Source organism: Plectropomus leopardus, chromosome 1 (assembly GCF_026936395.1).
Source record: "Plectropomus leopardus strain MGB_pleo_1.0 chromosome 1, ASM2693639v1, whole genome shotgun sequence".
NCBI lineage: Eukaryota > Metazoa > Chordata > Actinopteri > Perciformes > Serranidae > Plectropomus > Plectropomus leopardus.
In genome coordinates this window covers 37,591,269-37,606,385 of record NC_142176.1, presented here as the reverse complement: position 1 = coordinate 37,606,385, position 15,117 = coordinate 37,591,269, and the positions used below count along the sequence as shown (strand labels likewise).

The 15,117-nt window shown below is 40.7% G+C and overlaps 1 protein-coding gene across 2 annotated transcripts in view; it reads right to left on the bottom strand.

Annotated features, from left to right (window-relative positions):
* cdh8 (cadherin 8) overlaps nt 1–15,117 on the bottom strand; it is a 125,949-nt gene that overhangs the window by 70,734 nt on the left and 40,098 nt on the right. For both annotated transcript variants that reach the window (XM_042486256.2, XM_088080959.1), the window contains exon 3: nt 8,261–8,555. In XM_042486256.2, coding sequence (XP_042342190.2) covers nt 8,261–8,555 — 295 coding nt within the window. The remainder of the gene's footprint in view (nt 1–8,260; nt 8,556–15,117) is intronic.

The window sequence follows — 15,117 nt, the reverse complement described above, 5'->3', positions numbered from 1 at the left end:
CCATTTAGCACGGCCACGGAAAAGGGCAGGCTGGCATGCACGCTGCCTGGCAGTTGGACAGGCCTGAGAGAGTCGCAGGCTTGGCCAGGTTCACCGCTCTGACCCCCTCTCACCCCAGCTCGGCCTGCGAGCCGCCTACCATCAGCACCGCGGCCCCGGCCTGCCACGTCCCTGCCCAGCCCGGGAAGCCTGCGCGTCAGATGTGCCCCGGCAGAGCACTGGCCAGGCCCTGGCCCAGCTGCCCACTATGTTAAAGGGCCAGGGGCCCCCTGCCACTCAGTCCATCTGCCAAGCTGCAAAGCAGAGTCTAGGATCAGAGAAGAGAGAGACACAAACACCAGACACCCTCGCTTTTAGCTCTCTGCTCAAAGCTCAACAGAGAAATGCCAGATAAAAGATACACTATAAATGTGTTGCTTTTACTTATGTGGGTTGCTGTGACCCTGAAATACTGCTAGGGTTTATTCAAGTTAAACTGCATTTAATGCATTCAGACTGAGAATTTCCAAGACCAAGACATGCTCAAGATTTACTGCAAGATCAGCATAGCACGATAATATTTTTAGGTATATCAAGGAGGGGGATTTTTATAGAACATCTGGCCCAAGTGGAGCATGAAATGCTCTGAAAATAGCTCTGCGTTCCCTGTATTGATCTGAAAGATGCCGATGTGTAGGGAAAGATTGAAGAAAAATACAAGTTAAAATAAATAGATAGATAGATAGATAGATAGATAGATAGATGCTCTGATAAATCAGCAGTTTTTAACAATATTATCCTTCATGCAGCATTATGTATCACTTTTAAAGTGCGTGGGTATTAAATTGTCTGTGATCACAGTGAGTTTTCTGCTGTATGTTGGAAGCGTGAGACGATCGGCTCTGATAAAGGTCTGCATCTTGCTCATTTCCATACGTCTCCCCTTGATCAAGTCTGCTCATTTAACGTCCAAATCTGTGATGACAAGCCTTTACTTATTTTCCCAGCTGCCGGTGGCGATGAGAGTGTAATCAGAAACATCATTAAGGCCCCACATAGACGGCTGTGCCTGTTAGTCCTGTTACCCACACCCATAATAACTCTGAAAATGCAAATCAACTCCAGGTAATCTATTAATGTCACTTCAATTTTATGTCTGCGCTCCAATTTAGCAGATCTTGACACATTTGGCGAGGATCCGTGCTTCCGTACAGGTACTCATTTTGCTGGGGTTTCAGAGAGCACGGCCCGTGTGACGAGGAGACGGGCCATCTGTCTACGTGCCCGTTTATTAATCGCCCTGATAATGAAGCACACGCGCAGCCCAACACTCCTGGGGCATCTCTCGCTTGAGTTCCATCCGGCAAAACAACTTTCAGCAAGTTTGTTTTGCAGTGTAGCAATTATTGTCATTGGCACCCCCCTTAGCGCGGGAGGATGGTCGAGCGACCTCCTTCTAATTACCTGAAGCGTCACTTCAAGCAGACTTTGTAATTTCCAACTACATCACACCCCCCTTGTTAGCTGCAGAAGGGTAGCAGAGCCTCATAATTCCAACATATGGTCCACAGACATACAGGGGAATTTGTCAGCTTGTAGTGGCCTTAAAGGCGAAGACCCCATTAACAGGAAAACCAGATCTACTAATCCTGTGAGATCTGTGCAATCCGTGCAAATGAATTACAATTCCAATCACGGCCAGGCCTTCACAAATAAGTAACAAACTCATTTTTAATTGAAGTGGCAATGAAACATAATTATCTGTAATGAATATACGTCTGAAACTAAGTATAAAGCAGAGGTGTAGAGATGTGGAGTGTATCCAATACTAAATTGTTTGAGAAAATTGATAATGTTTGAATTTTATCTTTCAATTAAAAAGGGATAATCACATTATCCTTGACTTTGCTTGAAGATTAGAAGCAGAGTAAATTACAGTCCATGGATTTGTAAAGCACATGAATCAACATCGATTAGGTCATCTAAAAACTATGTGGTCAAAGGTGCTTTAATTAATATCTTTATATGAACCAAGTATCGCGTAAGTATGTGAAATGTGGAAAGGGTTGTTCATATTGATGAACCCACAGCAATCCAATTTTGCAATTTCCAACAATATGTCTGTCACCCAAGAATTACATCTTAATAATTTGCAAAAGCAAATACATTTTGGAGGTAATGGAAATTTGCCCGAATTCTGTTTTTTATTAACTTGAGTAAATATTGTTAATTAATATATTAGCAAGTGTTGAAACTGATTGGTTTTGTTTTAATACAGAAAAAGTCTGCAGTGACTAGAAGCATCAGATAGAGACAGAAGACCTTTTGTTGCCTAATCCTACCCACACATTTACTTGAAAGAATTATTCCCTGTGAATTTGATACAGGTATTATTATTATTATTATTATTGTTATCGGAACATATTGTGAAACAAATTACTGTAGTAATATATAAATATAATTTAGACATGATTGTACTCTAGCACAAAGATATCAAGATCTCCCATCGATTTTGATTAGATGTCTATTTGCATTTAGAATCAAACGCTCTCAATAATTAAGACACAAGCAAACTAATTATACTGTAAGTGCACAGCAGAGTAAAGTTTCCTTGGGTAACATACTGTAATGCTAACACTAAGTGTGTGGCTAGCAGTTTTGGAATCATGTATTCACAATGTTAGTACTGAAAAAAAAAAAAAACAGTTAGCTTAGTTTGAACATAATTGGCAAATAGTCTATAGGGCCTATATCAAAGTCCATGGGTTTTTGAATGGGTTTTTGGTTAGATGCCTGAAATAAGGTCTGTGGTTCACACAAGCCTAAGAGACTTTCACGTTTTGTTCTACAACATAAAATATGTCAGTAAATACCCCATATGTGAATCTTGAGGCTTTTATGTGACTTTAAAAAGGCAGTTGCTAACTAGTGGCTCAATGAGACTACAGAATGTCATCACACTGTCATGCAACCCTAGTGTAACTTTGTGTTTTATAACCTAATATTAGCTTTTTATTTATAGCGATTGCATTTAGGCTTCAGAAATCCTGGAAGTGGTGTTCATGGTGTTTTTTAAGGATTATCTGGCTGATTATCTGGCTGAGTTACTTATGCTTACAAAGCATGTGAGTAACATAAACAACTGTTTTCCACAGAGCTCATTTTCTGCAATAATCCAAAATCTAATGGAAAAATCCCACACAAAAATATGTCATCCCATGATTACTCTATTCAGGCTGTTCTCATAACTGTTTGTATGTTTTCCTATTAAAAGTAACACACCCAAATTTGTACATGTGCCACATAATCATGAGCCAGTAAGTTGTGCATATTCCATGTATTTTGGAAGGTAGCCGTCATGTGATTAATGTGCGGTGTGTAGTGAGGAAGGTTGGGGTGGTGGATGGGTTGCAAAACATAAACCTTTAACCAGCAACTTTAGGAGATATGTGTTCAGTACCATGTGAACTTTGAGTCATTTTGAGGTATGTCCTCACCATGTCACTTTTCCTAAACCTAAAACCACAGTAACTTTACTTGACTAAGCCAAACCTCCAAAACTTGAAATTACTCAAGTTTACATTGAGGACATAACGTCACAGGTAGGGTGCTAAGTTGCAGGACATCATACAAACCATTCTATGAGGATTCATTGCTCTATTTACTGCAGCTTTTACTGTCCTCCATACATTTCCATTGTGTTGGACTTGCAGCATTTCTTTATTTACTGCATATTTCTTCTAAGCCTTCTTCCTCTGTTCATTAATTGTCTTTGTTTTTCAGCATGCAACCTTATTTCCAGTCATTACAGGCAGCTGGTTTCAAAATTTGCAGACATACAACATTAGCTAGCAAGCTAGCAAACACAGGGGAGCATTAAGCAAGAGAATAGCTTGTTTTTGTTTCAGGAGCTAAAAGATGAGTGCAAATTGGACTTCTATTTGTCAGGTGACTAGAGACACATCTCCAAATGAATTCTAATCTTGCTCTGTGCCTGCTGAATGAGCTTTTTTTAAATTTTTTTTCCTAAAAATGTTGTGTGTTAGTTTGTTCCGTTGCGCCAATTAATGTGGACAAAAAAACAAAAAAAAAATCAATGAATGCAGCTTTAAAAACACAGCTGTTTTCCCTTGTTACTAAAAAGTTGACATTTCCGAGCTGCATTGTTTTATCCTGTAGTCAAACAGCATGATATAGCAACACCAACTCAAGCACAGCGGTCATAAAAACTCCCCTGACAACACACTTATCCTGGCTCCTTACACTAACTCTATTCTCCTCCAGTGCAGACACTACCTTTGCTCTCTCCGCTTCCTCTCATTGTTGCACTGTACTTTGAGAGACGATCCGCTAAACAATTAAAACGGTAGTCACCTCCAGTCTCAGCCATTGAAGAAAATGAAAGTCAGAGAAAAGTCACGGAAAGCCACACGTCTTATCCGACTGGCCCTTTTAAAGGAAGAACAAAAGGTCTTTCTCCTTCATTTCCCATTAACCTCTATGCTCCTCCACACACAGGAAACACGGCGACCTCGGCGGCCCATGTCACATATCTCATCCGGCTGTGGGGAGCGCTTCCTATGGGGGATGGTGACATTCAGTGAGGGGGTTTTCTATCTAGTCCTTGACAGATAAAAGGTGGGTGTTGATATTTGTCCCTGGTCTGATACGCCGTGGACACACTAGTGATAAGCGAGGAGCTGCTAAGACATTGATGAAGTCTGGAGTGGAACTGACAAGCTCTGTAAGTGGATAACGTCGTCAAGAGAACCAGCCCGTTATGGTCCGGATTAGATTTTTGATTATTCGACACAGGTGGGTCCTCGCTAAGCAGAAACACATCAGCACACTCAGCATTGTCTGAACTCAATACTCGACGTAATGCAGCATCTCTTAGCATGTGCCGTAATTACATTGGTTTCTCCTAGTGGGGGAGATTTGCTCATATGCAGCAGACTTCACCAACATCCGTTCATTTTCTATTCCCTTTTTCTGTGGACTTTATTAGTTATCCACTGCACAGCAACACTTCCGCTAATCCACTGAGGCCTGCACAAATTCTCATTTCGGCGTGATAAAGATGAAACACCACTGTAAAGAAACCAGTGATTTATGTATATGAGCTGAGAGAGATGAATGACTTATTGTTTGTTTGTCCGGAGCATCACATTCTTCCCATAATGCCGCAGCACATGAAAACTTAACAAGAGGGAAAACTAGTCACAGAAAAGTGTGGGGGGTGGGGGGTGGGGGGCTTTCAAGCAAACAACTGAGCATTCGTGAATGTTTAATTAATCAGTAGTGACAAAAGGGAACAACAATCAACAAAGAGACGCCGATTTCCATTTCTTATGCATTATTCCCACTGGCAAATCACAGAGTGCTGTCAACCACCACTTTGCTCTCTACCCCAGCACTATGGCTGTCCCTGCACTGCACCGACGGAAACCCTTTGAGAGCTACAGTACATTTCAACTGAGATCCAAAACAATGAGCAGCAGGGATCAAGTAACAGAGTTCAGACAACAAGAGTTCACTGTTTTTCTGTGTTTACATGGATTATTTTGCACCGTGTTTTGTTCCTTTTTGCTTCTGCCACAGCTAATAAAAGTCATCCACAATCATCATGAGAAGCTGAAGCGAAATCACCGTTACCCCAAACAACCAACGTAAAGACTGCAACCTACAGATGGGATTTATTCCGTTGCATACCTCGCACCATCTGCCCTAGCATGTTATGTCAGCTTTGTGACAGGTAACAAGAGAAAGCTCAATGAGAAAACACAATAACAAGCGCATACCGCCCAACAACAGACCTCGGCACCCTCGCTGAACTCCTCCAGTATCAAAACGGCATAAAGACACACTCTGATCTCCTTCCTGCTTCTGATGGAAACATTTTCTACAAGACTCCTGCTGCTCAGGGGTCAGTGGCGAGGCTCCCCTGAAGGAACAAAAAACAGTGTACTGATCCCCCATACAGGCTTCTGCCAGTCTCAGATGAGCTATACATTTGAATTATGTGATTATCATGCAGTGGTCATTGAAATGCACGGATGGAATGTGAATATATGAATATATTAGCATACAGCAAAAGTGTTTGCAGCGGCTTGTGTACAAGTGTGTGGGGGACTGAAGAAGCTTGTGGCCATTAGCATCAGTCAGTGTGTGCAAGCTAAGTGACAGTGTGGTGCTAATCGTTTGTGAGTGTGAATGCAAACCTTTTAAGCTTTTGTTAGGCTTTTTCTGTTTCATCTATGGTTATCCTAAAATGCTTGAGTCTTGAATTAAAACCTATCCATGCAATGTTTTGCGATGCTTTACTGTTGTGTTAAGAAGAGAGAAAAAGGATGAATTCTGAATGCCTTTGATCAGGGACGTAGCTCCAAATTCTGTGCTCTGCATAAGCAGTCTCTGTGGGGCCCCTCACCCTTACTCTAACAATCTATGTCTTTCTCAAGCATGTTTTGATTTTTGATTTTTTTTTTCTGAGTCAGTTTGCTATCTTTATCTTTTCTTTATTTCTTTCTTTAAAAATTGGGTGAAATATTGAATATATTCAGTGTATCATGACTTGTTCGCCAGCATCAAGTATAAATTGTCACGTTATGTGAGACTTGCTTCATCCTTTCAGTTCTTTCACTCCTTCTTATCGCGTTCTGCCTCTCACAGACACAAATGCAGGATGTGACTACATAGACGAGATTTTAGCTCTGCAGATACAAAACATGCAAAATAACCAGCTCACACCATAGCCACTACCACTCGTTAAGTTAGACCACATCAGTTATCACAATGCCGTTAAACGATGATTTATTCTCTGTAAACTCGAAACTACTTACAGCTCCCCAGATCATATATTTATAGCATTTGCAAGTCATAGTAATGCAAACAACAGAGGTAGCCCCTTTTTTGTGTATGAGCTCCTCCTCGTTTTGAGTGGGCTGGACGATGTCAGTGCCTCGTGCTGAATCCCGACATTCAGTATCGCTGTCCAGCTACTCTGTTTGTTCTGGTGCCATGTGTTGTATAGATGCCCCCTTGGTCACGCGGACAGACACAAAGCTTTATCAGATGACATAAACGAATATAGCATAATATGAAACGATAGACTTTTTTTTTATCATCGGACAATATATTTCATCATATTGCACAGCCCTATTGTGTAATGCAATAATGCTATATATACTTTACAACCTTGACTTTTTTGAAACCCTGATTTCCCTTATCTGAGGAAAGTCAAGGAAGTATATGCTGGTGCTCCAGAAGCACAAACACTCTGCTCTAGCTACATTCAGTGATGCAGGGGCAGACTAAACCATTTTGTGCCTTTAAGGGATGAGAGAGTTCCCAGACACCTTTTTTTTTAAATACAAAGTTCAGTCTTTATACCAATTTATTTAGTCTACTTTAATTGAGTTATGTCACTGAATACTGAAAAGAAAAAATATGCTGACAAAACCAAACTTTTAAGGTCCCTGCCTCCACTGAAGCCCTGAGTAATCCATCCTACTTTTTCTCCAACTATGATGACTTTGAGACCTCATAAAGTGGTCAGTGGTGGTTTCTGCTCCTTGTCCCTATAATATTACAGTTTGAATGTACCTATCTTTCCATAAATGACTATAGTGATGACCTGCTCATACCACATCACTGACTGCACACATGAAAATGTTAAATAATGCAATAAAAATTCCACATATCCCCAAATGCTCCACATCAGAAGACAGCATGGCCTTTGACCTATGAGAACAGCATTTTTTTTTCATGCTTGCCAAAGGGGCAAGTGCAGTATCTACATATACTGATGTTGCTGCGGCACATCTTAAATGTGCTCATGGTGCTTTTTCAGCTTCTGCAGAACTCAAGTTGTGTGTGAGCGAGTTTTAGTTTGGCATTTCTTGCTTGCCTGATGTGGAGATGTGTTGTTTAGGCTATTTTTATTTTTAGTTGGACTCCTTTGTGAGTGGGCTGTTTTTTGTAGAGGATGCAACATTAGCATTAGCTAAGTGTGTGTTGACACTGACACCAGTTGTTCAGCTGCAGCACTGGGTGAAGTTCTAGTGATTTGATTTATCATTCTTGTATTTTTTATTTGCCAAAACACTCATAGCAAGCAAGCATGTAAATAGGCGTCCTCATTTCCTCTTGTTCCTATTCACTCATTATTTTCATGCGATAGCCCTTTAGAGATCAGCCGTGTCAGAAAAATCTCACACACTGATTAGGCTTCTGTGTGCGGCGCGAGACCACAGAGGGAAGTCTGTCGATTGTGACTCACCGACAGCAGACATTTCTGGAACAGAGGCTCGGTACGGCCCTTCGTTGAACTGCGGCGGATTGTCGTTAATGTCCTGGACTTTGATGATGAACTCGGACGGCGGCTCCAAGGGCTCGTCTGTGTCGGCGTTAACGACCTGGGCTGTTAGCGTATACTCGGCCTTCTCTTCGCGGTCCAGCCTCTTCATGGCGTGGATGTCGCCCGTTAATTCGTTGATGGCGAAGATGGTGCCTGCACCCTCACCCGCTAGGACGTACTTGATGTTCTTGCCGCCCACATCCAAGTCTGTGTGTAGCTGCAATTAAATGGAGAAGAAAAATAATGGATGAAGTGAAAAGGTGTAGGAGAGTCCTTAGTTTGATCCCACTGTGTGAACAGAGACACGGGGGGTCACCATGTAAATGCACATAAGTGTACAGTATGACTGTAATGTCTTGTTTTTTTGCTGCTGTGCTTTGCGGCGACTATTGTAGCAGATACTAAACGTGGCTCAACATAGCCTACACTTTGCTAAATGAGGCCCGCTGGGGGCAATAACTTTATAAGTAGCACAGGAAATGGACCTTAGCCTACATTGTTCCTCATTATACATCGCAAATACATCATACAAACACACATTGTGGGGGGATATTGCTCCCTACAGTCTAGAATTCACACAAGGAAGAAGCCAGAAGTGCTTTGCATTCAGTAACATGGCAAGAACAGAAAAGTAGCATAAAAAATTAAAGCGGAAACTGCACATGATGATTCATGCTCACAAATAACTAGCCCTAAGTTACTGGACGATACTGCATGTTCCTCATTATTTTTGTAATTACAGTTTCATTAGTTCACTAAAGCTGCATTACGTGCTAGGCTGAGTGTCTGGCTCCCACTCGCCACACGGGCTGAGTATAACTAATGAGTCTGACAATGCTACATAAGGCTGCTGAAACATCTGTGGACAAAAGTACACACCAAAGCTTCTGTATGTTAAAAAGGTAAATTGGAAGGGCAAGAGAAACAGTGGGGCGGGACGAAAGAGGCCAGGGAAAAAAGAGAAACACCAGTGCTTTGACACCAGGGAAGCAAAGAACTTTTCTTTTATTCACATAAACAGAAAGAGCACTTCTTTTACTGTAAGTCACCTTTCATATAAGCCTCTTGATCCCCAAGGTGAGTGACTTTCCGAGAGGGGAGGAGAGAGGCACTGAGTAGAACATTTACAAATCCAGCAATGCTGCAGTGTTTGTGTGACACGGCTGGCAGCCCTCTTCTTTTCCAGCTTTTGTTAATATACATACCAAAAAACACACACACACGCACACAACTGAGCATGCAGGCATGCATCAAAACATCTGTATTCAGCAGCTTTAATTTCATTTCCTGCCACAGTGTTTCAACAGAGATTCCTGTGGGAGCGTGGCTTGGGTGCAGAATAGCAAGGTAAAAAATCTGTCGGTGAAATTCCCGACCTCTAAACCCTCCGCAATGTTTTTATAAGCTGGCTTTTATGCATATACTGTCTCGGAGGTGTTGTTTGCAGACACTGACAAAGCACATTCACTTAAATTGTCACACCTTGCACTTTTGTTTTCCTAATTGTGCCATCATTTCACATGAATGATGTAGCTCATTAACACAAATGCCTCGCAACATCCTGCACACTGAGAAACTCTTTAAATGAGCTCAAATTAATGATGGTCTGTCATTGTTTTTTTTTATCCTACGTGGGACTTCTTGTGTGTCGTGGTATGCCTGTGGCTCAGCATGTATGGCTGCATGTTTCCTCTCATAGGGGGGATAATTACATTTTAGCCTGCACATTGATTTTGATTGTGTTGTATATCACACATATTTTAAGCAACCCATTAACAATGTAATCCTCGTGTTCTTAAGACTCAGATACTCCACTTAGCATGAATACCATGAGGTAATCCATGTAAAAACGATGTGCAATTATGTTGAAATAGGTTGATTCCAAACCTGTTATAAAGGGACAGTTCACCCGAAAATACATATGTTTCCTCTTACCTGCAGAGCTATTTGTCAGTCTAGATTGTTTTGCTATGAGATGCAGATTGTTGGAGAATTTGGCCATCAAGATGTTTGTCTTCTTTCTAATATGATGGAACTAAATGGCACTCAACTTGTGGTGCTCAAAGTGCCCAAAAAAATACATTTGAAAACTCAACAGCGATGTCTCTGTCTTGAAATGATGACCACATTAATCGAGATAATCCACAGACCTCGTTGTGAGCAGTTTCATGAAGGGACTATTTTCTTTGTATGGAACAACACATGCCATATTACATAGTTTAGATCTTTATTTCAAAGTTACAAAATAAAATGGGAGGATAAAATTTAAAAAATGTGAATAAGAAAAGCAACACCAGAATACCCATCAGACATATTCTTTAAACAACATAAGTTTTCCATGTCCAAAAAGGAGTAGGAGGAAGTGAACACTTTAAATCAAATCCTGCTCGCTTTTTTGTTTTTTGTTTTTAATTTTATCCAAAGAAAAAACATCACAGAAGGAAGCATTCATCTACTAATGGAGAGGAGGCTTGTGCTCCTGACAGTGCGAGATGTTAACATTATCGCAGCTTCCTCTGAGTTGTAATGTTAACTAGCTCAGTAGTGCTGGGTAAGATGGCAGTAGATGCATGCTTCCTTCTGTGCAGTGAGCATAATACAGTTGGCGAGTGTAGTTCGCTAGAGAGAAAATAGTTCCTACATGAAACTGCTCCCAACAAGGTCTGTGGATTAATTTGAGTAACTGGGTCATAATCTGTGTAAAGACACATTGCTGCTGAGGGTTTCAGATGTTATTTTTTGATGCTTTGAGCACCACAAGCTGCGTGCCATCTAGTTCCATTATATTGGAGAGACGGCAGACATCTCCACAGGAGTTATCTCCAACACTTGGCAACTCACTCACTTATGAATAGCACCACAGGTCAGAGAAAAAATATGTATTTTTTTGATTTGGGGGTGAACTGTCCCGTCAATGTCAAAATCATGAAGCACAACTTTTAAGTCCAGTTAAATCTGAAGACTTCCAGTACTGTACAAATTCAATCTGCTGATGAGGACCAGGCGACATGGTTAAAAGTGAGTAAGTGGACCTTTATATTGTCTTGTCAACTGCTGTTTTCATGACAAAAGAATGAACTCTCAAGGACGCTAATGTTTATCAACACGCATAAGTTTGCTGCTTCACCTGACTTGGTATCATATTTTCAATATCACATTAATATTTGTTGAACATTGAAATTCATTAATGACCTTGTATATACACAAGCTTGGGAAAAAATACTAAAACCTTGAGGTGACCTGGTGGCAGGGGGCCTTTATTGCATATCATACTCTGTCTCTCTCTTTCATTATTTCCTGTCATCTCTGTCCATTCAACTACTGTATCAGATAAAAGCATACAGATGATTTTTTTTTAAAAGTATTGAAAATGGCTGACTTTGTATCTTTTGACTGTGTGCTAAAAAATTGAACTGTCACCTTAAAATTATAGTACTTTACCACAGCTACAATATGTTGCTTTATAAGTATGAATTAACAAATCGATCTGAATGCTCCCTATGGTCTAGGACTGTCCTGTCTACTCATAATCAAAAATAAAAAAAATATAGATGATAAAAGTGAACCAATACAATAAATAAAACAGATAAAAGACATAATACACAACAATAATGGTGATAAAACCAGGCTATAGAGTAAGAAGTAAGTATTTTAGATTTTTGACTTCAGCTGCTCTAAGGAGGCTATGTTCACCTAAACTTTTTGTTATGCTCTTTGGAACAGCATTAAGACTTGTGCCAGGTGAAGTAATGGCTCTTACTGGTATCCATTGATATCCACATGGTCATTCCAGGGCTGTGCCTTGTACAGCTATGAAGGGGGAGGGTCATGTACCACCCAAGCACTGTGACTTCATGACTGACAACAACACTGATACATATCTACCACACAGCAAGCTTACTGCTTTGATTTATTTAGATGATTGATTCCTCTGCTTTTGAACAGTTGTAACACTTAAACTGAGTTACCACCTTGTCTAGCTGTCTGGGTAGCACCAGCCACACCGCATTTTGTCTGACAAGTTAACAAAAATTACAGATTGATGACTAAATCCTCTACTTTACAAAAATGGCACACTGTGTACTTTCTTTAAAGGGGAAGAAAAAGAAATAGTCATGCAATCAATCATCAGTGCTATAAACTGCAGCTCTAACACTGCATTCTTTGAAAGTTGAGCCGAGCTGGCAGCAACCAGCTGCGGTTCTCAGAGTTGATGTATCCTCTAAATGCCCTGGTTGCCCACTTCTTAGACAGCCTTCGCACTGGAGTGCACAAATGGTCATCAAAGACCACAATTACTGAAGGATAGGGGGGGGTAAAAGTCTGTCACAAGTCCCTGTCATTAACTGAGTTGCCTGGGCAACTAAAACAGCACAGAGAATCAGTGACATTGACTGTGGCATTCAGGAAACAAGCAGATAATGGATAACAACATACTGTAGTCATGAAGATTATGTGCTAGAATGCAGACTGGAGTCGCAAAACAGCAATACCGTATTCTGAGCACGCACACAGATCATTGCCCTGCCTATGTTTATTTTATATTTGACTAGGAACTGTGGCGATGGAGCTGTAACCTGTCCTCACCAGCTGTAAACTCTGAGAAAACCTTCAGATTCCTTGAATAATACTGAGATGTGCTGCAGCTGTTGTGTAGTTTCAATCCACTTCTATCCAAAGTAAACAATATAATTGCTTTATTGTAAACAGAATATATCATAAAGAGGAAATAATGCCATTAGTGAGTACAGTGCGTGTTCACAGACTGGGAAAGTTATTATTACTCGCCTTAGCTGCTGTGCTGGTGAAAAGGCAGACATCCATATATTTTGAAGCTACAAGTCAGAATGATAAGAAAAGCCTTGATTGACTTAAAAAATTATCTAGTGGCAGTACTTCACAGTACTCTGCTTCCTGCACACCCACATACGCACACTCACATGCACACCTCCATTTGCCAACCACAACTCCCAATCAGGGGTTGCATGGGACTGCTTATCCTATCAGCGGTGGAGGAAATATGTCAGTCCCTGCTGAAGATGAGCTTTTACGGCAATCACTTGAGCAATCACTGTGTCCTAATGAGGAAGATTCTGCTCCCACCACCACCAGCCCCCCCACCCCTGCCTCGAGCCTGGGTTCCACATGCTGAAGTGTAGCCCAACAGAGAGAACTAATGATTTTGCTCCTTGTCAGGGCAAATCTTAGATAGGACATGTGCTCCTCCTATGTATGTACCAATAGGACTTGGGAATGAGAGTTAGACTGAAGCGAGGAGCAGGAGGGAGGAGATGCTGTCACTATGATGCAACTAGTCAGCTACTGTCTGCTAGAACAGACTGCACGGAGTACGTCGGACTGCCTTCACCAAATTCTGCCTCAGCTGGTTCTGAGTAAGGGTCAGTAACTACATTTGCTGGATAAACTCTGAGAAATGAGGGAAAAAAGGTAACGCCTGCACACTTCCGCCATGTCTCACACAAGTTTATTTATTTATTATTATCATTTATCATTTATTAAAGACAACATTTCGGTCCTGCTTGGATCTTTGTCAGGTCAAATGAATTAATTTTTTGAAATCCTTGCACCTACGTGAAGTGCATATAACTATCTACTATTGTCTACCAGGCCTTTTCTTTGTGTTTGATTATAATGGCTGTGTTTCCTTTTTTTATTGCAAATCATATACTTTAACTCCTCATACATTTTCATGTGAAGCTGCTGCTCACTTGCTAACAACAACGCCACTTGTGTCTTCTCCATGTCTGCATCAGGAAAATCTGTGATCGACATCATGGTCTATTTGTGAAAGCTGTGAACGAGAATTTATTGGAAATACTTACACGAGGTTTGACAAAGTCGTATCTCCTCATCCTGGCTTGACAAACATGCAGCAGATTAAGCCAGGAGGCACTGATTAGACTAGGTCAAGCCTTGCTTTTTCCCTTATCCTGGATTTCTGAATTCTGTTTTTGATTTTTTGAGCCTCCAATAGCCTCCAGGTCTAACTGGCTCAAAGCCCTGGAGGAAAACTCCTCCAAACAGACATAAAACATGGATAAGCACAACATGTTTTTTTTTTTTTTTTTTGTATTTAAAGTTTTAAGTAAGTAACTATTTAGATTTACAATATGTGGTCACTTCATCTAAGTCATCAGTTCCCAACTGGTGGGTCATAATCCAAAAGTGGTTCGCGGGTCCATTCTGAATGGACTGCAAGTGATTTGTGAATGTGTCGCGTCTGTAATACATGCTTTATTTTGAAAAACAGACCTAAATGTCTCATTTGTCACATCAACCTGTTTTATTTTTTTTTCCAATACAGTGTGTACAGATATACACTGAACAAAAATTGTAATGCAACATTTTTTGGACCATTTTTTCACAGGTTTAATCTAAATTTCTAAGACTTTTTTTTTTTTTTACACTTAATAGATATATTTCTCACAAATTTTGGTCACAAACTTGTTAAAATCCATGCCAGTGAGCATTTCTCCTTTTCCATCCATCCACCTGACAGGTGTGGCACATCAAGATGCTGATTAAACTGCATCGTTACTGCAAAGGTGTGCCTTGGTAACAATCAAAGGTGACTCTAAAATGAGCAGTTTGATGACCCAACACAGAGCTACAGATGTCATAAATTTTAAGGCAACCACGTCATTGCCCTGTTTTTGATATTATTTGGCCTATTAACATGCTTTGCGTTCACAGTGTTTATCACTGGACATGGAAGCACAAATATGCACTATTTTTTGGTTGCAGTAATATATTTTTAC